The sequence below is a fragment of the Chaetodon trifascialis genome, chromosome 2, assembly GCF_039877785.1.
Source record: "Chaetodon trifascialis isolate fChaTrf1 chromosome 2, fChaTrf1.hap1, whole genome shotgun sequence".
Classification (NCBI taxonomy): Eukaryota; Metazoa; Chordata; class Actinopteri; order Chaetodontiformes; family Chaetodontidae; genus Chaetodon; species Chaetodon trifascialis.
Window position 1 is genome coordinate 18,849,864 of NC_092057.1, and position 24,274 is coordinate 18,874,137.

The window sequence follows — 24,274 nt, forward strand, 5'->3', positions numbered from 1 at the left end:
GTTATTCTGTTTACTGTGAGAGTTTACAACCGGCACACAGCCGTGTGTGTTTCCCTTTATTAGAGAGAAGACTTTTTTTTTTTTTGGTGCAGTGATACCATGTAAACAGTATATTTTTCTGTCATTTCAACAATATATTCACACTACAAGTGTTCATTTGCATTAACCCAGCCTTCATGGAAACTGACACCAAGGAACGACAGCATGCTTTCTCCACTCATGGGGCTAAAGAGTTTGTTTTCCATATTACATATGGAGCCCACATATGAGATAAGTACTTGTAGAGGTTTTATGTTTCATAACCAAACAGTAGTTGTGTTTGGCTCAAAACATATCTGTTGTGTAGAATAATAGCTGTTGAAGGAATTCCTGGAATTGTCTCATCTGGCATTTTCATACTACGTGTGAAGCAGTTTCAGAGAAAGACCAACATCTACATGATCACCTTGTTCTGTCTGATGACCGTAATCTGAACAATCAGTGTTTATAGGTGAACCTGCGAAAAGAAACAAATTCCAGGAAATCTGCTAATTGTAATGGCAGATGGTGGAAAGTGAGTGGCTGTATGGAACATATACATAACAGTTACACCCACTGCACTGAGTACAGTTATTTGAAGGACACTTGGTCAAAACATGTGTTTCATATAAAGTGTCTATGTTTGGTAATATGATCCAAAAATTTTTATTCCTCATTTGGAGTTTCTTATTTCTCAGAATGAGACACTGCATGTTGCCAAAGTTAAAACTGGAAAATCACTGTATTTTTTTTTCTCCCCCAGCTGAAATCACCATAAACAAAACACACCACTATAGCTTACCTCACATGGACACAGCCCACACAGGCTTATATAAAGCCCTGATCCTCAGAGGGTACAGCTAGTCACAGGAGACACCTTCCAACTTGCATTTCTTTAAAAAACAAGGCTTGAGATGATTCATGTCTCAAGAACGCCGGAGTTTTCCAATTGTGGAAACATGAATCCAATCTCGATGTGCACATCCTCTGACCAAGACCTGGACTCTATGGCAGGGGCCATAGGCAGGCAAAGGTCCCACTCCTATTACAGTCCTGAGGACTGTAAAAACTATGGTGTGCAGACGCAGACAGAGGAAACCTATCTAAGACCTCGCTCCAGGTATGTTTTCACATTTATCTCAAAAGACCTGTGATGTTTTTTTCATCCAATTTTTTCATTAATACTGAACTACGTGCTTCCCAGGTCCTTTTACAGTTTTGAGACGTCAGAGCTTTACTCTGGCTATGACATGGGAAACTTCACAAGGTCCAATCCACTGACGCAGAGGGTCAGCGCCCTACAGCAGTATCAAGTAAACAAAAAGGAAAAGAGAGAAGGGGATGGAGCTGGTGTTCAACTCGCCTCTAAGAAATCCAAGCCTAAATCAAAGAGGCACTCGCAATCAAGAGAACTTAATGGTACTGAAATAATGTTTTTTATAATAGTGTGTGTTCTATTTGTAGCATTTAAGGAAATAACAATTAAATGTATGTATACATGTTTCACTCAGGCAGTAAAGGCAGTCTGAAATCAGTGTCCATGATGACCATTTCTGAGTCGGACAACTGGGAAATCAGCTCCAGCTCAGGGATGAAGTACGGCCAGTTTGTGGACTGGGAGAAGATTGACCCTGAGGCAGCAGAGAGATACCAGCAGTTCCTGAAGAGTGATCACCAGCAGCTGAAAACCATGGGCCGAGAGGGATTCTGGGCCACGCCACACACACTCCGGGCCAAAGCTTACTATCACATCATCCACAGCATCAATTCCAGGTGAAGACTGTCACACAGAATTTAAAAATTCATCATTTTTTAAATACATTTTCTGTCGTGAAGATAAGTATGTATGTGTTTGGGGAAACCATGTCGTCAAATGACTTGAGTGTGGATTGATGGTACATTTGCAGTGGTTCTGTCGCACCAGACAGAGATGTCTACTACGAACTGGCAAAGACGCTCTTTGGAGAACAGAAAACCAGCACCCATCCAGTCCCGGAGTACATGGAGGCAGGAGAAATACCTAGGTATGGTATGTTGAAAGCATGTTGTACACAGAAGTGTCCCCCAAAAGAAGTGTGAATGTGACAACATATTCCAGTAAAATTATTTTAATAGACCTATCGTATTAACCTTCAACTAGCAAATTAATACACCTGAAAGGATAAAGTGCCCACTCCACATCTAAGCATGTCATTTATTTGGTTAAGTCTTTCTGTTTTGTTTTTTTTGCCATCAACCCATGGAAAATGCATTATTACTGTGCATATTTGTTACACAAAGTGAGTTGTTGCTTGTACTTCTCTTATCCAGATACTGTCTAAACAAAGCAGGCCTGAACTCTGTTAAAAAGATCCTTCTTTGCCTTGGCAAGTACTTCCCGGACATGAACTTCTGCCCCATCCTGCCTGAACTGGTCTCCCTCATCCTCCACTTCAGTGAGGATGAAGCTGAGTGTTTCCACAGTGTGTCCCGACTTATCTGCTACAACGACCCCAACAAGCGTTACATTGACCAGACCTTCCTCACCTACCGCGCCTCCTGTATGACCTTTGGAGACCTTGCCAACAGGTGTTGCAGAGGCATTCGTAAACTGATTGCCAGCTCCCACCAGAACCTCAATGAGTTTTACTCTGACTGGATCATGTGGATATTTGCTGACCTTCCGTTCACATATGCCATCAGAGTGCTAGATGTCTACCTATTGGAGGGCTTCAAGGTCCTGTACAGGTTTGTTGCTGATGTATTGTCTCATGTAAACAAAATCAATCAGAGTGTACGAGTTCTCATGATGTAACTTGGCATAATTATGTCACAATCATTCTTTTGTAGGGTGGCATTGACTTTGCTCAGCCTCTACAAAGTGTCTGTGTCGTCTCGAGTTGCAGACGTGGAGGACTTCAGGACAGATATGAAGAGGTTTGTGCAGAACGTAGCTCGCCACTGCACAGCTGAGAAGCTTCTAGAAATGGCCTTCATGATACCGATGGCCACGCGGAGGGAGCTCAACCTCCTGTTCAATGCCAATAAGGACTCTCTCATGCAAAAAGGCGTCAGCATACACCAGAAGAGGTGGGTTAGTGCAGAAAATAGAAATAGAACAGCTGGTGAAATAGAACAAGATATACTTCAGTGCACTTAATAATCGTGTTTCATAAAGGATGTTTCATGAGGTACATGAGATCAAAAAAAGTTGGCTATATGTAGTCAATGCTGAAAAAAGGCTTTTCATGTTTATCTTATTTCAATTTAATATTCTCATCATCGCTATTTCTATGTTCCTTAAAGGCAGTCAGTTGAGACGGTGGACTTTAATAACTTCACCTCCAGTGTTGTGACAGGGACTGGGATGAGAGTCGTCTGGGCCTGGATACCTGAGCGCTTTGCCCTTTTCAGTCCCATTAGGCTGTTTAATACAGCTGAACATGGAAGGAGTCTTGCTTCGTAAGTCACCTTTGTTCACTCATCCAAATCCAAACCGTCTGGGAGACAGAGAAATAATAATAATATGATAAAAAAAACAATAATAAAAAACAGCAATATCGATACATCAAAAGCCTTCATATCTTTCAATTTTGTCTAATCATATTTGCATTATTAAATGAGGCCAGGTCGTTATGGACCACGTCCCAGCAGAGACAAACAGAGCTCCGGTCTAGTTATGTAACAGAGGGAGTGTGTTTTCACTGTAAACATGTTTGCTTAGAGTGTGAAAGTCAAGAGATTTACAGAGGGTGCACATGTAGAAAAATACCTCAAGCTGAAACTACCAGTTCCTAACTGAGTCTTTCATACTGTAACACATAGTCGATGGGTTTTTATTTTCATCAATGCTCCACATAAAAAGTGATCAAAAACATTTTAATTGTTAAAATTGTGACCTTGTGTCTTAACAAGATTAAAAAAAAATGTTCTCTTCGAATAGACTTTGAGATATATCCATTTATGGCCAAAGTTTCATCACACTGTCTGGTTGTAGCAGTTTATGGGACATACAACAGATGGTAATACTTTTTTCTCGCATATAGATTCTATTCACATGTGGAGGGACACGAACCGGCGGTCTTGATTGTCAGAACCGTGGATGAGGAGGTAACATCAGGGATACATCTGATGAATGTGCTCTATGTGCTTTTCACTTTGATTTAACCGTTTGAGCCAGTCTTAATAATGTTAATCATGCTAATAATAAGTGCATTAAATACGTTTTGCTTGGCACTGAAATATTAGTATTTTTCATTTCTCAGGTCTTTGGTGCCTTCCTGTCAACAGATGTGATCGAAAGAAGAAAGCATGACTCTGAAGGACTTACGTATTTTGGAACTGGAGAATGTTTTGTGTTTACGGTGAGACATGTTCCTGTTTCTTCTTCTTGAATTCAACCCTGGTACATCATATTCAGGTGGGCTGTAACATGAATCAAGTCAGCGAATTTTGTATATTGAGTATCTTTGTTATATTTGCTAGAATGCCTCTTAAACTGCACCGAGTGTCAAACAAGAAATCTGCTGACTCTTTCAGCTACGTCCCAGCATGGAGCGCTACCAGCAGGCTATGGTCAACATTATGACCAGAAGAGCTTCCCCTCGGCAGGTTGGAGCGAGCAGCAGTGCCTCATCTGAGGTACTCAGCAGCAGCAGCTGCTCCCCCATCATCTCCACCGCATCCACCACAAGTCTGACCTGTCCTGCTGGGACCCCGCAGGACCCCAGCTACCTGACGATCCCCTTCACTGCCCCATCAGAGGAACCCATGACTGCTAAAGAGCCAAAGAGACCAAAGGAGCAAGAAGCCTCCATGTTTATAGCAGGCAGCGATAGTCAGCTCATTATCGGTATGTCATTGGAACATATTGTTAGAAGAATAGAGTGGGTCTTTAAAAACCTCGAGTGTGATGACATCTGATGGGTAGTGCACAGATGTGCAGTGCTGATGTATGTCTCCTGTCTTAGGTGGCGATGGGGGCCATGCACTCTGCCTACAGGATGACCTGGAGGGAGGATACTCAGAGCCTTGTGACACATTCAAGAGCATCCCACTCTGCAAGGGACATTTCAAGATCCAGGCCCTGGAAGTGTGGGGCATCCAGAACTCTATTTCCTTTTCTCACGAGTGAAATCCCACCTGTTTGTTTGTTTGTTTGTTTGTTTGTTTGTTTGTTTGTTTGTTTGTTTCACTGGACTTGATTTTTATGTTTTCAAACTTTTTTTAGGATGCACATTGAAGCAATTGAGTGAGTTTTTACTTGACTTTTTGCGCACATGTCAAGTTTATATATATATCCTTATATTGCATATTTTGTTTTACTGGACTTTACAAGCCCACAGAAACAGTGGTTCCCATCTCAAGGAAGCTCTCTAAAAACACAAGGAAAATCTCCACAAAAAAATGAATCAATAAATGAATAAAATAAAATAAAGATCCTTAGCATCTTTTCACAGAAGGGAGGATGAGACACATCAGCGATGAGAGCAAGCATGTACTGCAATGCAATACGCAGTCGTGAATCGAGGAGGATGAGTGTGAGGGTGGTAGATTCATCATGATTAAAATCAATCACCTGAAGATTTATTCATTTCAATCAAAGGGTCATCTTTGTGTAGACTGTGGGAAAAAAGATACCTTTTTCTTTTTTATTTTGCAACTTATTTGCATTTCATACACAATGAAACTTCATCCATTTTTTACCGTGTGATGATCAGCTGTTTGTCTTCTCAGTGTTTAATGATGTATTCAGATATGTGACCCATTGAGAACATTATATTTTTACTGTATATGTAATGGGAACAAAAGTAAATGAGACTGGGGAAAAAAATAAAAATTTTAATAAAGTCTCTGAGCTCAAAGTCTCAATTGTCATGTCTAACCAACAAGATATGTAGGCCTATAAGTCGGCCTGTATGTATGTATGGTCTGAATATCTCATACAGTAAACACATCATTGCACATACTGCCAGTCTGACCCAAATTAGGCCTGGCTGCATAGGCCAGGGGTCTTGGTTTTACCTATCAAAATAAACGACCGACGCAATCTGGAAAACCTCTGCAGCGTTCTAGTGCTGTTGGAACTATTACAAGTTTTAAGAGACATTTCTGGGCGGGGATAACGGCTTGTTTATTGACTTTTGATCATTTGTGTTAACAGCCAGATATGTTTAGTGCGATTAAAAGAATAGTGTTGATTGTAAATCAGTGTATGATTGGATGTGTCCACTGTATCTCCGGTCACTGTTTCACTTGGTCGACGCATTTTTCTCTTCAGTGTAATTTTACGCGTACTGTCTTGTCATCACTCTAATGCCAAAGAACACAGCAGGTATGTGCCACATGAACAGTAAAATAAAGTAATAATTAATTACAACTTTCCTCCGGAAGCCTTTGACTTCTGAACTTACGTATGGCGTTTGAAGGTATCGCTCACGCGAACGGGAGTCAGCTACACTGCTGTAGTTAGCTTGTTTAACAAGCGGCTACGAATAGCTGTCTTTAAATGTGAAGTAACGTTAAGTTAAATGTAAATAGTTACGGACAAAAGATGTGACAAGCTTCCGTTTTAAGGATTAACAGAGAGGTGGGACTCAGTTTTATGTGCCCTGCTAAATTTTTATAACGCTTTGTTAACGTTAGCGAACGCGACAACAACGTTAGCTTTAGCTAAGTTAGCTAACCTTACCTAGCTCTGTGTGCATGTGTGTCCGCTATAAACAGTCATGTACGCTCATTTTTAAAGCCTCTTCAGTGATAAAATAGCTTGCGTAAATCATCCAACGGCAGTGGATTCTCCATCATGAGACAGGGTCATGCTAAACTCATTTCAAGACCATTTTAGTTCAGTTGTCCTGCCCATTTGCAGATGTGACATGCATCATATAATCCACATATGACACTTTCTCAAGCAGCACTACTTTGCAATCTGACATGCTCTCTGTAACGCTAGCTCAGGTATCGTCTACCACGTTTCTTGACGTTTAGCATTGTTTCGTCTGTTGCTGACGAGCAGTTCGATCCCTAAAAGTCAGCAGTATAAAAAGCTGTATGGTGTATCATATTAATCGTATCTAAATCAAGAGGTGATGGTGCTATAAAAAAAATACCCCACAATGGGGCTTTGTGAATGCTTAACCCTGCTTTAGAGATGCTTGGTATCTGTTTAAGAGGAACATACTGTAGCTGAACAAAAACACAAGTAAAACAGCTGGTTTGCCTTGTATCATTTGCTCCTCTGTAGCGTCCTCATGATCGTCACATTTCTGGTTGTCAGCTCGCATTAAGAGTATGGTAGGGCCTAATATCTGACATGAATGCCCCATGTGAAGCACACAAATCACTGCTTGAGCCAACTATCTGAACCCAGTCATGCAGAACATGCCGTAGTAGCAGGATCTCGTTGAAATCGCCGTTAACACGTTATTTCTCATTGTTTTACGCACGCATTTCACACGTCTATGCTCCATCATGAGAACAACTCTTTGGGTCTTCGGGCCAAAATGTGCTGAGCTGTAAGATGTGATCTCTCAATGAAGATACGTTTTGCATGGCTACTAACAATAGGATTTCACAGTTTCAAAATATGTGTAATCCAGTGTGCATTTTGAAACGTGCAAGTGTTGCACTGAAACCAAACCAAATTTATACCCTTTCAATTCATTATACTTAAGACCACTAAATCGACCAGGCTGATACACCAGCTAGTATTAGTTTTTTTGCTGATACATTGGAATGGATGTATATGACAGCAGATGAGTAACAAGACGTGGTGGTGCAGAAATGCCGAAGTTTGTGGTGATTTAAAAAGTATGACAGTAACATAGTTTGTTAGATTTTTCGGCTGTAAAATGTCCTGCCCGTCATGTATCTTGGTCATATTTCAAAAACAAAGAGCAAGAACAAATCTATGGGAACTGTACATTATTATATTATGCATTTTCGCTGTTACCTTTAAAATAGATATAGATCAAAAATCCTGAATCACTGCTCTTCAATGCTGATTTAATCTTCCAGTTCTGATATCTTTGTGTTTATGTGTTGTCTGTAAATAGGCTGCGGTCATGGGCCCAGACACTACATCTGACCCTAAAACAGAATCTTCAGAGGAAAGTAAGTGTCAGTGCTTCTTTGTATTTTCAAGTTATTGGTGCAGCTATCTGATGCACAGCACGTGATTGAAAGATGTTTGAGGGGTGTTAGACTGCAGAAGATTGAATGCCCACTCAGTGAGGTAAAAATCACCCTTCAACCCTAAACATTGGTTGCATGTGTTTGTCACACTGGACGCAGTCATTGAATTCTTCCCTGCCAAGACCTCACTTGTGTTTCCTCTATGTGCTCAGTTAATTTTAATTATTATAGAATATTAGTCGCCGATAAAGAAATCATATTCTGCTGAGATTTTTTTTTTCCAGTCAATTTGTTGAGTTAAGTATTCAGAGGATGTTCTTTAATGTGATTGGTCCTCAGGTCCAGGAGACGTCATCGTGAAGGTGATCTCAGAATCGGATTCCAATGATACTTCGACTGAAACTGAGCCTGAGAACTCTAAACAGCGAGACAAGTGTTACCCTTGTTCCGTTTGTGGCAAAGTATTTGACAGACCATCAAAGCTAGAGAGGCATAAACCTGTACACACGAGGAAGCCTAAGACTCTTCATCAGTGTCAGCATTGTGACAAGAGTTTCACACAACAAGAGAAGCTGATCCGGCACCAGAATTGCCACAGTCGGACTAACAAGCACCCCTGTCCTGACTGTGGAAAAGTGTTCAACAGGCCGTCAAAGTTAGAGAGACATAAGCGCACACACACTAAGAAACCAAAGGTGCCTCATCAGTGCTCATATTGCATGAAGACATTCAGTAAACTGAACAAACTGGTCCGTCACAAGCGAATCCACACTGGGGAGAAGCCTTTCACCTGCTCGGTCTGTGGAAAAGGATTCTCTGAGTCAGGCCACTGCAAAGCCCACGAAAGGACGCATGAGGAGCAGCCCGAAAAACCTCACCGCTGCACCGTCTGTGGGATGTGTTTCTTCAAGGCCTCGGAGCTCCGCCGACACTTCCGCTCCCACACGGGAGAGAAACCTTTCAGATGCACCCTGTGTGACACCTGCTTCTCCCGTTCAGAAGGACTTAAAAGACACATGAGGAGGCACACAGGGGAAAGACCGTACAAATGCATCATCTGCGGAAAGGGATTTTATTCTCGGCGGGATTTGAATATTCATGGATTGACCCACTCGGGAGAGAAACCGCATCTCTGCCCCGTGTGTGGTAAAGGCTTCTCACAGCTGGGCAACATGAAAGAACATGAACAAAATGTCCATATTAAGTCTGAGAAATATATTTGCAATGAATGTGGGGCAACATTCACACGATACAAGTCACTGGCGAAACATCAGCGGACGCACACAGGAGAGAGACCCTATCTGTGCCTAACCTGTGGCCGCAGGTTTTCATGGAGCCACTCTCTAAGCAGACACCGGAGGACGCACACACACAAACAAATGTGTATGGATGCATCCAAAGACATACCGAGCTTTGAAGGACCCTCTGAGTGTCCGGGCAGTTAAGAATAGAAGTGAAGTCCTTGTAGAGTTTTCCTGGAGCCACAGTCAAGCTAAACTGTACTAATTCGTAGTAATTTGTTGGACATTGACAACTAATTTTGAAGCATTGTGACAACTCACCATGCTGCCTGCTTTGTTGTTTGTCCACAAAATATCAGTCTTTTTTTTTTTCCTCCCAGTATTTTTGTTGATCAAAGCTAGGGGGTAAGTGTTCTGGCATTGATGTTTATGGTGATGTTTACCCTTAAATTAATGTTATGCTTTTCGTGGATATGTTCTGTTCATTGGGTCAACACAGATCATGTGACAATTTAAGCATACTTCTGTATGTGGGGAGGCTCTTTTTACATCTTCCTTTATGATAGATTTGGGCTTGAATTCAGATGATCATGAACCAAAAGATCTGTCACAACCAAAGCAGACTTGCCCGGCCAGAAGGCCTGAAACCCATACTTGACAAGAAACTGATCCTAGATAAAATACTGACTAAGTCGCTGCAACCGTGTCATTAATGGAGATGCCAGACTATAGTCTTGACTAAATGTCTGCTTTCTAATGGTGGTTAACTTTATCTGATGTAATCTGCTACCTCGGTCTAACAATACTATAGAAAGCACATAAATTTTGACCAGTCCATACCAGGAGCTGAGTGATTTTCTTACTGCAACTGATAAAAGAAAGTTTTACTTTCTTTTTGTTTTATTTTGTTTTTAGTTCATCATAAATGGTTAAATGACAAAAATAGGCCAATTTTTGTACTCTTCTATCAAGTTATTTACAGAATGGTCAATGCTATGTAGGAAAGTACTGTTACACTGTTCTCTGTGCAGGTCTATCACCTTACAGTGGTGTGAACTGGAGAGAGTGCAGCAGCAGTTTTCCTCAGGTACGAGTTGTGTGAAATTCAAACAAATATAAAACTTCATCCTTTTCATATATTTAAATTCAGTTTTATTCAATATTGATTTGTATAGTTTATATATAGTGTAGTTTAAGTAATCCATTGATTTTCTTTGTGATGCTACATACTACATACCCAGTTGTTTACTCTCAATAAGCAGATACATTACATAGTGTTGGAGTTAACTGCATAGTAACAACACAGTGGGCCCATACTCTGAAATACATATTGAACTAATGAGCTGAAATGTATTTTAGTTGTGCCCATGAACATGTGAATTGAACCTTGAGCTACATACATCTCTCAAGAAAGTTATTTTATTTAAAAAAACACAACCACCAATAAACTGTCTTCATCAATGCAAGTAGAGCATGTTTTTATTGTGTGTATGATGTCTGTCATAGATGACAGTTAAGACAGTGAAAATGTGTCTCAAGAATGTTTTTGTCCTTGTTTTTTTTTTACGGAAAGATATTTCTATTCCCTCTAGATTTGATCACCTAATCAGTTATTTAAAAATTGCCAGTGCTGTGCCTGTTTGTTCAGGTTTTTATGTGCACCGCTTGTAGAATGAAAAATTCCAACGGGACATGAAGGCAGCGAGGAAGTGTCACCGACCAATGACAGTGGCCGGCCGGACTCCGGCTGTTGCTAGGTGACGTTTGTTTGGTGTTAGTAGCTGAAAAGGTGTCAGGTCTGTTCGGAGGAATAACGATAGCGTCAGTTTTTGTCGCAAAATTTGAATTAATTGATGAAAGCAGGCCTTTCTTTTCACATAATAGGATAAAGCGATAACGCATTTAATTTATCAGCCATGGCTCTTGAAACACAGGCTGTTCCTCAACTTGAACTGGAGGCTGTTATTGGTTTCAATGGTAAGTTTTCCTGCTAACTTTAACTTGTAACGATGCTAGCTACAAGTTGCTCAGAGACAAGCTTTAAGGAATACCGCTAGCTCTCTCTTCAAATGTTGTTTAAATGTCAACGTAGTCAGCGATTAATAACATTTAACTGATTGTTGCAGCTCTGTTAACTAGCTTAAGCCGTGCAAAGACCGCACAGGTTGGATTCGTTATCTGTTAAACAGGAAAAAGTTGCACATTGTGACTGCGGTCTGTCTGCTCATCCACTCTTTTAAAACAAGACACCATCCATCACAATACAAACAGTTTATGTTTGTCCACTTCAGCCTGAAAACATGTACGATCTTAATGCTGCACTTTGTTTCATCAGGGCATGTGTTTTCTGGTCTGAGGGTCCATCCTGACAGAGAGCACCTGATCTATCCTCTGGGATGCACAGTCATTGTTAAGAAAATCAAAGACGGCAAGCAGGAGTTCCTGCACGGACACACAAACAATGTGTCCTGTGTCTCAGTGTCCAAAAGTGGATCATATATTGCCTCTGGACAAGTCAACTTTATGGGCTTTAAGGTAGCTGTAGTTCAGATTCACTTTCCTGATGTAAAGTTTCTGATAACACCTTCTTCCATCTTTACACCTGTGTAATTTGTCTCCCATTGTTTTGTATTCGAAACGTGCACTTGAATCCATTCACAGTAAGGAATGGCAGGGAATGCAGTGTTTTGAATCAATATATCCATGTTTCCTAGGCTGCGGTAATTATCTGGGACTATGCACAGCGAACAATCTATGCCCAACTGCTGCTCCACAAGGCAAAGGTAGAGGCACTGGCCTTTTCTCCCAACGACAAGTACCTGGTGTCCCTCGGGGGTCAGGATGATGGCAGGTTAACTTCACGTCCATGTGCTCACTCACAAATAATCCAATTGTGTAGCACAAGAATCAGGACAGGAGGAGAGTGAGTTCACTCAGCAGCACATGTTAAGTGTGTGAGGTGTTTTCTGTGTGTTTTCAGCATAGTGGTGTGGAATATTGAGACCAAGCAGGCCATCTGTGGGAGCCCAGCTTCGGCTCACAGTGCGGGCCACTGCCTCACCTTGCAGTACTCCAACACAAACGACAATATCTTTGTTTCTGCTGGGAGGTGAGTGACTGGTGTCTGCTAGCATCCTGGAAACCAAGTGTGAACTCAAGGATGCAGGTTTTACATGAAATCTTAATTCATTATTTCAACACATCTAATTACTTTCTTTTCATCAGCATAGCCACCTTCAAAATGTCCCTTTATCACATTCCTTCTTGTTCGTGCACCATTTGTATTAGTCTCTTGGTGTTTTAATGTGATTGGTCTTTTTGGGCAGCGGAACATTGCGAGTCTGGGAGCTGGACCTCCTCAACAGGAAGATCAGACCCACAGAGTGTCAGATGGGCAAGCTGAAGAGGATTGTGAGGTGTATAGAGGTATGATGCCATTTTGAAGTCCAACCGAGTTTTGCAAACGGTCATTGCCAGAGGTCTGATTGGTGGTACAGCTGCAGTAGTGGCAGTGCTGCTCCTGTTGACTTTCTTATATTATCACACAGATTTCAGAGGACGATCACTTCATTTATTGTGGCACCACAAGTGGAGACATCATGAAAATCAACCTGAAGACGGGGCTTCTGAGTGACTGTGGTCCAGTTAAAGCAAAATTCAGCCTGGTAGGTCACACAAAGGGAGTCATTACGTTTCTAATTTTGCTCGGCGAAGGACATTTCAGCTGTTGCTCACTCATCATCTGCGTGATACTCAGGTCTCCTGCTGAGTATGTGGAGCTGATTCCTGATTAAACACTCCTTTAGAAATGCATGCAATGACTCATGCCATGTGATTCATTTGAGCTGCCACTGTAATTTCTTTTACATCTTTAATGGATCATGTCCTTGTCATTCCTGATATCAGTCTTATTGTGGATAAGTTTCTTTACCGTAGGGCCTTTTATTTAGAACTTGACAAGCTTTTAGCTTGTGCTTCCTTTCAGGCAGCTCTGCAATATTTGGTAAAACTCAAAAGGGTCTTTCAAGGACTAGGAAGTTGAAAAGTGATATATAGTAAAACTCATCCATGATGCCTTTTTTTTGCAGGGTGTCACTGTCCTCAGGATACTGAAGTCTGGGGACCTGCTTGTTGGCTCTGGATCTGGCACCTTCACTCTGTGTTCCAAGATGAACTTCAAAACTCTCAAGTGAGTCCTGCAACTGTGTCTGTCCATTAAAACATACTGAGATTTGGTGATATTTCATGGTGGCTAAGATTTTGTTTTTTCTCCATGTACTGCTATGGCAGTGTAGTGTAAACTTTTTTAATGTGTTAATTTTACAGTGCTCATTATCAGCTCATTTTTTCCTCTCCTCCCACATCAGGCAAGTCCAGCTGGAAAAGGGGGTGACGTCCATTGCTTTAAGGGGAGAGGGCCAACAGTTCTTTGTTGGAACAGAGGCTGCTCAAATGTACCGCTTCAGTTACGAGGACTTCAGAGCTGAACTTCTTTCCACCAGCCACAACAGCGCTGTCAAGGATATAGCCTTATGTTTGTAAGTGAGCCAGACAATGGAGGAAAAGTCAAAGTCATCAGTCAGTCTGTGTTTTTTATGATTTCAATCTGAGACGCACCAAAGAGAATAAAATGGAAAATGGCTTACATATTTCAGCTTTTGAATTTGGCAAGAAATATAAATCATTCATCAAAAGACTCACCTTGCTCGACAGGATGTTTATGATGCCCTGTTTAAAATCAGAACATTTTGGAGATTAACATTCAGTCGAGCCTCTTGCACAATGCCGGTGCAATTTCCAGTGAACTACAAGAACCACAAACGTCTAACAGTGTTGGGGCCAGCTGCCTGTCCGGATTCCTATAGGACTGTTTGAGGTTATATAAGCATCTGTTGTTTGATTTAATATTTTTATGATGCTGAGGTCGTACTTACAAGCAGTCAACAACACACCAAAAATTGTTGTTTACCTACAGTTGGTGTGCTGACCTGCGGAGATTTATGGTGGATAGTCAGAGGAAGACCTGGCTCTCTGTTTGCATAACAACAGTCATTAGTCAGCCAGTCAGCATATCGTAACTCCATGTTTGCTCCCTGGCTCTCTCTATGTTTCTATTAAAGTCATACATGTCTATTATATATGGACTATAGATGACACAGTCCTCTGTGTCATCTGTAGTCCGACAAAACAAACACAACCATGGGATTGTAACGCATGTGTTTTTGCTGATGGGCTCACTTAAAGCTATCATGAACATTGCAGGCATTGGCTCCTTTGCCTCTGGTGCGAGTAACTCCATGTCTTTCTTTGAGCAAACAGCTGAAACCTCATGTATCTCACATAACGCATGACTTCAGTACCCCATACTGTTCACTAGAGGGTGACACACTCTTGCCTTATCCAAGTTGATCAATCGCAAGCTGAGCAAAACAGTTGCTTTTAAAGATATTGTACAAACACGTGGGCAATGTATTGAATCCAATGTCATCATGTCCTTAATTACATGGATAACTGCTTAAATGTCTCTAACTCAAGCACTTTTTATTTTTTGATAACAAATGGTTATACCCACACTGAACTGTGATTTCACATTTCTCTTGTCTGTTTTTCTGCTAGCGGAACATCAGAACTATTTGCGACCTGCTCTAAGGAGGACATCAGGCTGTGGCACATAGACAAGCCCAAAGAGCTGCTGCGCATCACTGTACCCAACATGACCTGCAACTCCCTGAGCTTCATGGCTGATGGACACAGCATCATCAGCGGTAGGATTCATGGAGAGACATCTGCAAATAAGACACCAGAGCTTAAAAATACTTTGAACTCCCAAGTCAAACTGACTTCTTGACTGATTTGATTTCACTGTCTTCCAGCATGGGATGACGGTAAGATTCGCGTGTTTGCACCTGAAAGTGGCCGGCTCATGCTCATCATTCACAACGCACACAAGATGGGTGTGACAGCCATCGCTGGCACCAGGAACTGCAAGAGGATCGTCAGCGGAGGGGGAGAGGGGCAAGTCAGTACACATGGCAGTGATCAACATGTTCAGTGTTCTCATCAGGACAACACAAAGCAGCATGATAATGTAACATTTTAAACTGAGGTGCTCACTAATGCCTCCAAGATGTGAATGAGAAGTGGTTGGTTGCACACTTGCACTATTTTCAGTTTTTTTTTCTCTCTTTTTTTTTTTTGTTTTCAGTTAAAAAGCCACATGCTGGAATGATTATTCTCCTGAGTTCATTTGTCAGTAAGCTAACCTTGTTTCCCAGCCTACGTATTTCACCAAAATATTTAAAAGGACCAAACTGATCAGCGGAGGAAAGATCTCCTGCTTGATCATTTGGAGTGAGTGGCAGACACGTTCCTGTCACAGCTGTGCCTCAGCTGCTCCTGAGCAGCTGTTTGTGCTTTTCTGTCATTTATTGTGAATTTCTGCCTCAGTCTGATGAAATCCGTTTAAGGATCAAAATGTGGACGTTTCAAGCGAAGCCTTGAAATTCGAATTGGTCATTTCTTTGTGAGAAAATCTGCCGTGAATCATCGAGGAGGATTTAAGTTAAGATGGTCACAGGAGTGAATCCATAAAGCAGACTATACTGTGCACGCTGCGTCACCCTGCACTCCACATTATCATTTTATGTGTTTTTGAGCAGTGTGGCATGCAGGATTAATGCAGTATGACAGATTTAGAAAGGAAGAAAGGCATACTGTTGATCAATTCATATTAGCCTTTGTATCCATAATGGTGCAATCGCATTACCAGCCATTGAAACAAACATGGGAGATATTTTAATGAATATCTGCTGTAAACGGGATCTCCTGTGGTTCACCTGTCGTAGGTGCGTGTTTGGGAGCTGCTGCCAGGTGGCCATCAGCTGCTGGAGATCATGAAGGAGCACAAAGCCACTATCTCTTGCATCGAGATCAAGAGCGACGACAAAGAGTGTGTCACTGCCAGCTTTGATGGTGCCTGCATCATCTGGGACATAGTGTGAGTAAACCATCAGCATACCCAAACCCAATGCATCCACGCATCTGGCATGTTTCCTCTTTAAACCTTTATTGTTGAACAGTTAGAGTATGAAATACTGTTTTTTGGGAGCTCACATTTGTTTTTAGTAATAGCATGAAATACTCTTCTTAACAACAAGTGATACACACAGCCACGGAATAGAGAGTGCTGCCTTCAGGTCTGAGTTTTAATGAGAAAGAAAAGCTGGAGCTGTTCATCAGTGTCTGCCTGGTACAGTGGATATGAAAAGAAATCCAGAGCATTCTTTATGAAGAAAGCTTAAAATCCTTTAATCCTTGGGTTTCTTCTGTGAGGAGAATAAAAAAACTCTGACGGTGGTCATGTTTTTTTTTCACGGTCTCTCCTCCTCAATGAACGAGTCTTTGGATTAAATGCTTCCAGACTGTAGTCGTCAGAGTAGCATGGATTTCCCTTTTTTTGTGTGTGTTCACCAGCAAGCTGAGGTTTGTAAAGAATATTAGTCAGGCAAGAGCCTTTAATGGATCGGCACCATTACCAGACACAGACGTAATTATTTTTGTGCCCACAGAGAAAGCTGTGCAGGTGTGTGTGCATGTTTTATCTGCATTGCGAGTGCACAGACCATTTAACAGTTGTGTGTAGGTATACAGATTGGTTTGTGTTTGGAAAAATTAAACTGCACTGGGCAGTTCCACGACTACAAGACGACCACAATTTTGAAAGTTACCCTTCTCTCTTTTTGTTTTCATCTTGCTCTCACTTCTACATTTCTCTGCTGCAGGCGGTTTGTGAGTCTTCAAATGGTGATTGCCAACACAATGTTCCGGACGGTGTGCTACTACCCAAAGGAATACCAGATCATCACCAGTGGCACTGACAGAAAGGTGTGTTTCGGGCTGTTAATGCTTTCGCTCAGCAGAACCAGTACATACCATTACTGTGGTCTCAGTATCTTTACCTCAAGGCTTGTTGTGGTTGGTTTTATTCATGGGTGGGTGCAGAAAACTCAGCAGTCATGCCTAACAGGAAAAAAAAAAAAGGTTGTAATGATTGAAAATCCCTCAGGGTGCAAAGAGACTGGCACTCAGCAGTCGTAATCTAGATGTCTCATTATGCTGTTATTGTTATTATAATCTGCAGTCAGTGTGCACGAGAGAAAAGCCTGCTGCTCTGCTAAGATCGGCCCAGAGGAGCACAGTGAAGACTCGCACAGTCACACTCACACTTGCATGCCCATGGATTAGTCTGAAAAGCTACTAATTTGTTTCTCAGCTCAATATAATTAGGCCATTGTGTCTGCTGCTAGTAACTGTGACAAAAACATTGAGCCCTTTAAAAAGTCTGATCAACTCTGCACTACTTCTGTGCATAGGGTCAAAAGTTCGTAGCGGCAGAATGGAATGCTTGTTTCTTTGATTATACACTTCATCCGCACCTCTTGAACCCGGCCACATACATACTGCTGCCTCCCCTGCATGCTGAGAGGTGAGGACAAGTTGTGCTGATTAACGCGGCGCTGTGGATGCGCTGAGTGAGCGGAGAGAGAGAGAGAGAGTGTGAGAGAGAGAGCGTGAGAGGGAGGGATTCAGGGAAGGGGAGAGAGATGGAGGGAGTGCCATGGAGTTCGTGCCTTCCTGCGGATGTGCCTGTGCCACCCGAGTGCCAGCCAGATCCACCATCTGCTCAGCCCAGGACACAGGCGCTCTGTCTGGAAGAACAAATACCAACGCTCTGCTCTCTCTCTCTCTCTCTCTCTCTCTCTCTCTCTCTCTCTCTCTCTCTCTCTCTCTCTCTCTCTACTTCTTACTCCTAGTCTTCATTGCGTCCCAGCATGCCTCTGAGGGAAGATTCGCAGAGAGTTCACATCACTGAGAGAACCAGTGAAGAAAAAGAGAGGGATCAAGAGAGAAAAATAGACAAGGGGAGCGGAGGGTCAGAGAAAGGTCGTTTTAATGAGATGATGGTGCATTCAGTGGCACTACATGGTGGGAATTCTCTCCCCAAAAAAGTACTCTTACAGCACAATATGAACTCAGCAACAGGTCCAGTCTTGATTTTTAGAGTTTTTGTTTTGGTCTTGTTTTGATAGTTTTAGAGTATAGAGAGATGAAAAACAAAAGAGGGGGAGAGAGAGAAAGATCACATGAGACAAAGCTTCCTGGCTGGAATCAAACAGGGAACCATCCGGATGTCCCCATAAGGTCTTTTCTCTGTGCGTCGTGACTATGAAGCAGGGCCACATGGGCACATAGCACAACCCAGATTCCAAGAAGAAGTTGGGACACTGCGTCAAATTGAATCATTTGCGCAAAAAAAAGTGTTTATTGACAACAGACAGGGGCGGGGCTTGCGGACAGGCAAGCCAGGCAGTTGTTTGGAGCCCCTGGCCACTAGGGGGGCCCTGGCCACTTATTTACAACAACGATTATTGATAAGCCTGGGCTTTCAGGGACCCCTGTTGGTACCTGGACTTCATTTTGAAAACCATTAATCTATTTTTTCAGTGTTCATCTCAAGTGTCCCAGAAATTGTGCATTTATGTGTGCAAAAAACACATTTTTGCAACATGCACGGGTGGGGTGGGGGCCCCAGGGATTTCTTGCTTGGAGCCCCAAGAGACCCTAGCAACGCCACTGACAACAGACAACAGATTCACAAAGTGTTCCTGAGCTCATGTAGTAGAATTTCAATTACAGTTACAACTAGTCAGTTGGCAGACGCTTTTACCCAAAGCGACGTACGTATGAACTCACACACTGATGGCACATCATCGAGGCAGTTCTTTGGGGGGTTGTTCAGTATCTTGCCGAAGGATATGTCGGCATGTGGAGTGCCGAGGTGAGGAATCGAACCACAGACCTCCTGATTGGTGGACGACCACTCTACCTCCTGGGCCAGTCGCCCCATGGTCAGATCCTTTACACAATCATGTGTTCACAAAGTGGTGAACCTCTCTCCATCCTTGCTTGTGAGCGACTGAGTCTTTCCAGGATGCCTCTTTCATACCCAATCATGATACTGTACTATCGCCTGTTACCAATGAACCTGTTTACCTGTGGAATGTTCCAAACAGGTGTTTCTGGAGCATTCCACTACTTTCCCAGTCAAATTCAGAATAAGTATATATTTACAAAAAAGGATGAACTATTATCACATTTTGTTTTATTTTACAGAGCTTCCCGTCTTTTTTTGGAGTTGGGGTTGCATATGTATAATGAATCATGTGTTATTAACGAAATAGGTTTCCTTATAATACATTATTATTTTGTATGGCACTTTTGAATGCATATTTCAAAGGAAGCACTTGCACAAGGACTCAGTGAGGTCTGTAGCTGAAGCAGCTGAGCTCTGGCTGTGGTCTTTCTTCATTCTGAGATGAGCAGTACCAATGGTAGACCTGACGTTTGAGACTGACATTGCTTGCCGCGTGTAATTAATTACCTGGTGGCTCATGTTGTGGCTTTAGGCCAGTTTGCCAGGCTGAGGTGGAGGGAACACAGATGGGCCAAAACAACTCACACAGGTGGGAGTCTCTAATAAGCTGCTGAAATGAGATAAGGAAGGGGGGAGCGGTTGTGACTGTGGCAAGGAGGAAGAGCTGACATGGGGCGGGGAGGGGGGTCATATCCTAATATACAAAAAAACTGTACATATAATATAATTTTGGTCTCTCATTCGTGGTCTTCTTAGAGGTACTGCTTTGTTTGCTGCTGGTTGAAAAGATGGTGCTGTCATGTTGGTGAAGACTTTAGAAACACACACCTCGGCTGAATGAATTTGCATCTTCAGTGCAGCTGTAAGCCTCGTGTGTCATTTCATACAGTGTTGAATAAGAACGGAGTTCAGAGCTTTTTTTATTTACTCTTTATAGTGAACCATTTCCCCCTCTGGTTGTGGCTGCTTTCCTAAATTACATTCTGCAAAGTTATTTGGTGGAAATAACATCACATCATATGACTAAACCGATCCATGTCAGAGGAATCCTGCAGTTTCATGCACCCCCCCACAGAAATGTTCCTGTGGCTTGTAAGGGCCAGAGAGAATCACTCTACAGTTCTGAAACTATAAATACAATTCTTTTTGTCTCTCCCTGAGCCTTTTGTTCCTCTTTCATTCCATAAAAACCAACAGTATTTGATATGTCTGTGCGGGATTACATTTCCCTTCCTTTAATGCATTATAGCCTCAGCCTGTGCAGAGAATGAAATCCTGTCTCAGGGACTCTTCTTAGAAATGTTGGGCTTCTTCTGAGCAGCTCTGTGTACCATGGACTTTTACAAATAACCAACTTATGTAATGCTGCGTCTGATTTCAATTAGTTTAGTCCAACAGTAAACTTCTTTAGCAGCATTACAGTCAGAATACATAGAGATTTTTCAGTAATTAGATCTCTGGTGTGTACTGCTTTTAACCCTTGATTGACGTTGAAGTGCGTTCTGTTCAGCCTTCATTTTGCTGACTTTAAATTAGCTCCTGGACTTTTAAACACACATAGGGACTGAGATCAGTGCTAAGGTCTGCTACTAAACCCTCTGTCAGAATCTCCCTCATACAGGATGACTCAGAAGACTGATTTCAAGCCTTTTGTTACATTTATAGCACCTAACCTTTAAGATGTAATCAGGTTGGTCATATAAATAACAAGAAAGGGTCCTCGGTGGTGGGTGGTTCTGTGATGTTTCAGCTGCCTGCGCTATAAATAACTTCAGCTAACAATTGTCTTTTGTGAAACGTGATACTTTGACAGCCGCAAAGCTCAAGGGATGATTAAATCTCATTTAGATCAGCAATGTGGTTTCAGTAGGTGTGTATGTGAGAGGCAGTAGCGGCGTGTAACTAAGTACATTTACTCAAGTCCTGTGCCGCACAGATTCAAGGTACTTGCACTTCACTTGAGTATTTCCATTTCCCGGCGACCTTCTTGCTGTGAGGCACGCGCACTACATGCTGCGCCACCGTGCCGCATAGAGAAAATCATGTATCTCCAAATTTGGTCATTTTAAATGAGTTTTTTTTCTAATAAACCTTCATGGGTTGAGAAAAAAAACCTTTGATTAGCTGTAAAAGTTGACTTTTTAGAGATATGGGGTTCCCACAGGAGGCAGTAGCGGCATGTAACTAAGTACACAGTGATACTGCAAACTTAAGATGATCTTAGAAAACATGATACATTGCTGTGGATTAAACTACACAACAGTACATAAAATAGTTAGAATGAGTACAAGTTTAAACATTTACAGCAGTAAAATACAACACACACAATCATTTAGCAGTAATATTTATCCAGATATATTCATAGAACACTGCAGTGCACTGCACTGTTCACTGCAGCATGACTACTTCTACTTTTGATACTTTAAGTAAATTCTGCTGATAATACTTAGATACTTAAGTGAAGTGTTGAATGCAGGACCTTTACTTGTTGTGCAGTATTTTCACAGTCTAGTTTTACCATCGAAGTAAAGGATCTGAATACATCTTCCACCCTGGAGAGAACTAACAATAGAGTTTGCACATTTCCATACAGACTAAGAATAATAGAGCAGTAAAGGTAGTTTGAGGTCACATATTGCATGTAATCAAAGAATATGGACTAATAGCAGATGATAATGTTATAGAACAATAGCACAACAGCATAGAGATGCTTTCGGCTGCATCTTGTGTACACTAAGCCAATGGAACTGCAGAAGAAAGATCAAAAGGTTATGTGTATTCATGATGCATCCTTGGCGATTCAATAAAAGAGACAGTTCATGCATAGTTAACACATGTTTTAATCTCCTTCCCTCTTGGACATCGGCTCCTCTGTAAACAATAGCAGTGATGTGCTAATGTGTGTTTTGATACCTGAGACTACAGTTCAGGGTTTCTGTGCCTTAACTTCCAACTGCAGGTTTCCTACTGGGACGTGTATGACGGTTCGGCCATCAGAGAGCTGGAGGGCTCGCAGTCTGGGGCTATCAATGGCATGCACATCTCAGAGGATGGCAGGCACTTTGTGACAGGTAATGGCCCATTACCCATCTGCTGCTTCTCACTGTGTGTTGTTGCTGTGCTCCTTTTAATGATTTTCCTATCAATATAATTCAGCTGAAAATAAATGAGTAGAAATCTACAAATTCTCTGGGCGACACAAGCGCTCAATATATAGATTGTCATCCTTTTATTCTTGCTGATCAAAGCATGATTGTCTTTTTCTGGGAATATATTTTTCTGTGAGTGCCTCTTATTTAAAGAACTGTATTATTAAATGTTCATATCTGTCTTGAGTGTGTTTGCATCTCCTCTGCTGACCTTATAATGCACGCTCTCGCTCAAACTTCTCTCGGGTTGTGGACGCATTTTTCACGGCAGGAGGAGAGGACAAGCTGCTGAAGGTGTGGGACTACATGGAAGGCGTAGTAACCCACATAGGAGTCGCTCACAATGGCAGCATCACTGGCGTCAAGCTCTGCTCCAACAACAGGACCCTAATCAGCACCAGCGCAGACGGAGCCATTCTCTGCTGGAGGTTCCCTCACCCATCTCCCTCTTAATGTGACACGCAGAAGCCACAGAAATGTTTAATCGAGAAACACCACGCCCATACTGAAATGAATAGTCCCTCAGTGTTTCATCATTACACATTATCACATGACAGAATGCATAAACACTCTGACCAAAGGAAATAAATGTTTTCAGTGACTATATGAGACTGTTGGCTTTTTTTGGGCAAAGGACAATTTCTACAAAAGTGGAAAGATTACACTTCTTGAGCAGTGTAGTCTCTTAAGTGGTTATTCCACAGAGGAGCTGAATATAGGTGGGAATCCTATCCTATCCTAAATCCTATCCCCAAAGCAGATGAAACCAGAATATGTAAAAACAAGGCTGTATTATACAGCACATTAAATTTACAGATATGATTGTTCTGTCTGCTGGCTGGAGAGACAAGCAGGAGGGCCAGATTCTTGGCCGATTAAGCACATGGCTGCTGTCAGCTAATCTATCACTGGAGACTCCCTGAAGGATTCTGGTTAAAGAGGGAGGCAACGTGCAACAGAAAGCCTCTCTGACTGTCTCTCATCTGAACCCATTCTCTGCACTATTGTTCAAAATGGCCACTCTAAATAATTAATAAGTTGCCCCTGCTTCCCAAAAAAATGTGAAATGGCAAACCTGCAGTATAAACCAAGGCAGCAAAACATCCCAGAGAAAAAGGAAGACGCATGAGGAGCCACAGTTTGACTTTTCTTAGCACAGTGGTGTACCGTGTGTCCCAACAATGCTGGGAAAAGAGCATCAGGAAAATTATGGAAGTATTGGAGGAGCTCTGACTATCTGTTTCAATAAATCAGCACATCTGGCCCACCAAATTCAATCTTTAGTACTGGTGAGCTGTGAAATTAAGTCTCAGGTGATTAGAATGTGAATATAGCACAGAAAGATGCTGGATCCCCATTGATATCCAGAGCTGCTCGTGGCGTGTTCTGGCCAAACGGTCTTTTAACATCCATTTCACTTTTGTGGAGCTTCCAGGATGTAGCGGGAGCGGCAGCAGCATTAATGTGTTTGAAGACCGTAGCTGGGGTATTTATAGGATAATGTTCATGGGTCTGTACCTGCTGGTGTGTTCTACTAAAAAGGTGTTTCAGTACCAGAAAGAAGCACAAATAGGGGGACTACACTTGTGCAGGTGATATCAGGGGTACATACAGCAGCCACAAAACACTAAATTCCCTGCATTCGGACTGTGCAGGTAGATCCATCAGAAACTTGATTTATTGGTGGTGACCGAGCAGCATTCTATTGATGATAATGCACCACGAAAATAGAATAAACTGAGGCAGGAATATTGGTTTTGGTCTCACTTAGAAAAATATAAGGCTTTCAGGAAATGGTTGGAAATAGGATCAAGTTT

General features: G+C 42.0%; 3 protein-coding genes across 4 annotated transcripts; all 3 read left to right on the top strand.

Annotated features, from left to right (window-relative positions):
- The first annotated feature begins 793 nt into the window (after positions 1–793).
- Positions 794–5,131, top strand: LOC139345460 (TBC1 domain family member 24-like). The gene is made up of 11 exons (XM_070984058.1): positions 794–1,138; positions 1,223–1,437; positions 1,530–1,791; positions 1,926–2,042; positions 2,329–2,745; positions 2,848–3,087; positions 3,304–3,459; positions 4,044–4,107; positions 4,263–4,361; positions 4,537–4,849; positions 4,968–5,131. The coding sequence occupies exons 1-11, from the start codon at positions 933–935 to the stop codon at positions 5,129–5,131; spliced, it is 2,253 nt and encodes a 750-aa protein (XP_070840159.1). The 5' UTR covers positions 794–932.
- Positions 5,132–6,242: 1,111 nt separating this feature from the next.
- On the top strand, positions 6,243–10,838 carry LOC139336765 (zinc finger protein ZFP2-like). Of its 2 annotated transcripts, none has more exons than XM_070971000.1 (3): positions 6,243–6,331; positions 8,055–8,112; positions 8,473–10,838. In XM_070971000.1, the coding sequence occupies exons 2-3, from the start codon at positions 8,064–8,066 to the stop codon at positions 9,576–9,578; spliced, it is 1,155 nt and encodes a 384-aa protein (XP_070827101.1). In that variant the 5' UTR covers positions 6,243–6,331; positions 8,055–8,063; the 3' UTR covers positions 9,579–10,838. The 2 variants fall into 2 exon arrangements, with proteins under 2 accessions (XP_070827101.1, XP_070827093.1); XM_070970992.1 differs by lacking the exon at positions 6,243–6,331 and adding an exon at positions 6,435–6,586.
- Positions 10,839–11,136: 298 nt separating this feature from the next.
- On the top strand, positions 11,137–23,061 carry cfap52 (cilia and flagella associated protein 52). Its single transcript, XM_070986513.1, has 14 exons — positions 11,137–11,351; positions 11,710–11,909; positions 12,089–12,225; positions 12,355–12,483; positions 12,701–12,800; positions 12,923–13,039; positions 13,463–13,563; positions 13,742–13,912; positions 14,991–15,139; positions 15,248–15,393; positions 16,220–16,371; positions 17,156–17,258; positions 22,268–22,379; positions 22,729–23,061. Exons 1-14 carry the CDS (start codon positions 11,291–11,293, stop codon positions 22,908–22,910), a joined length of 1,860 nt encoding a protein of 619 aa, XP_070842614.1. The 5' UTR covers positions 11,137–11,290; the 3' UTR covers positions 22,911–23,061.
- The last annotated feature ends 1,213 nt before the right edge of the window (positions 23,062–24,274 follow it).

What these genes read in the sequence shown, in the direction of transcription:
- LOC139345460 (XM_070984058.1), top strand. Translation starts at nt 933, where the DNA reads ATGATTCATGTCTCAAGAACGCCGGAGTTTTCCAATTGTGGAAACATG. An exon ending in GCAATCAAGAGAACTTAATG is followed by an intron (nt 1,438 to 1,529) that starts GTACTGAAATAA and finishes TGTTTCACTCAG; the next exon opens with GCAGTAAAGGCAGTCTGAAA. An exon ending in GTCAGCATACACCAGAAGAG is followed by an intron (nt 3,088 to 3,303) that starts GTGGGTTAGTGC and finishes TGTTCCTTAAAG; the next exon opens with GCAGTCAGTTGAGACGGTGG.
- LOC139336765 (XM_070971000.1), top strand. Translation starts at nt 8,064, where the DNA reads ATGGGCCCAGACACTACATCTGACCCTAAAACAGAATCTTCAGAGGAA. An exon ending in AACAGAATCTTCAGAGGAAA is followed by an intron (nt 8,113 to 8,472) that starts GTAAGTGTCAGT and finishes ATTGGTCCTCAG; the next exon opens with GTCCAGGAGACGTCATCGTG.
- cfap52 (XM_070986513.1), top strand. Translation starts at nt 11,291, where the DNA reads ATGGCTCTTGAAACACAGGCTGTTCCTCAACTTGAACTGGAGGCTGTT. An exon ending in ATCTTTGTTTCTGCTGGGAG is followed by an intron (nt 12,484 to 12,700) that starts GTGAGTGACTGG and finishes CTTTTTGGGCAG; the next exon opens with CGGAACATTGCGAGTCTGGG. An exon ending in GCGGAGGGGGAGAGGGGCAA is followed by an intron (nt 15,394 to 16,219) that starts GTCAGTACACAT and finishes CACCTGTCGTAG; the next exon opens with GTGCGTGTTTGGGAGCTGCT.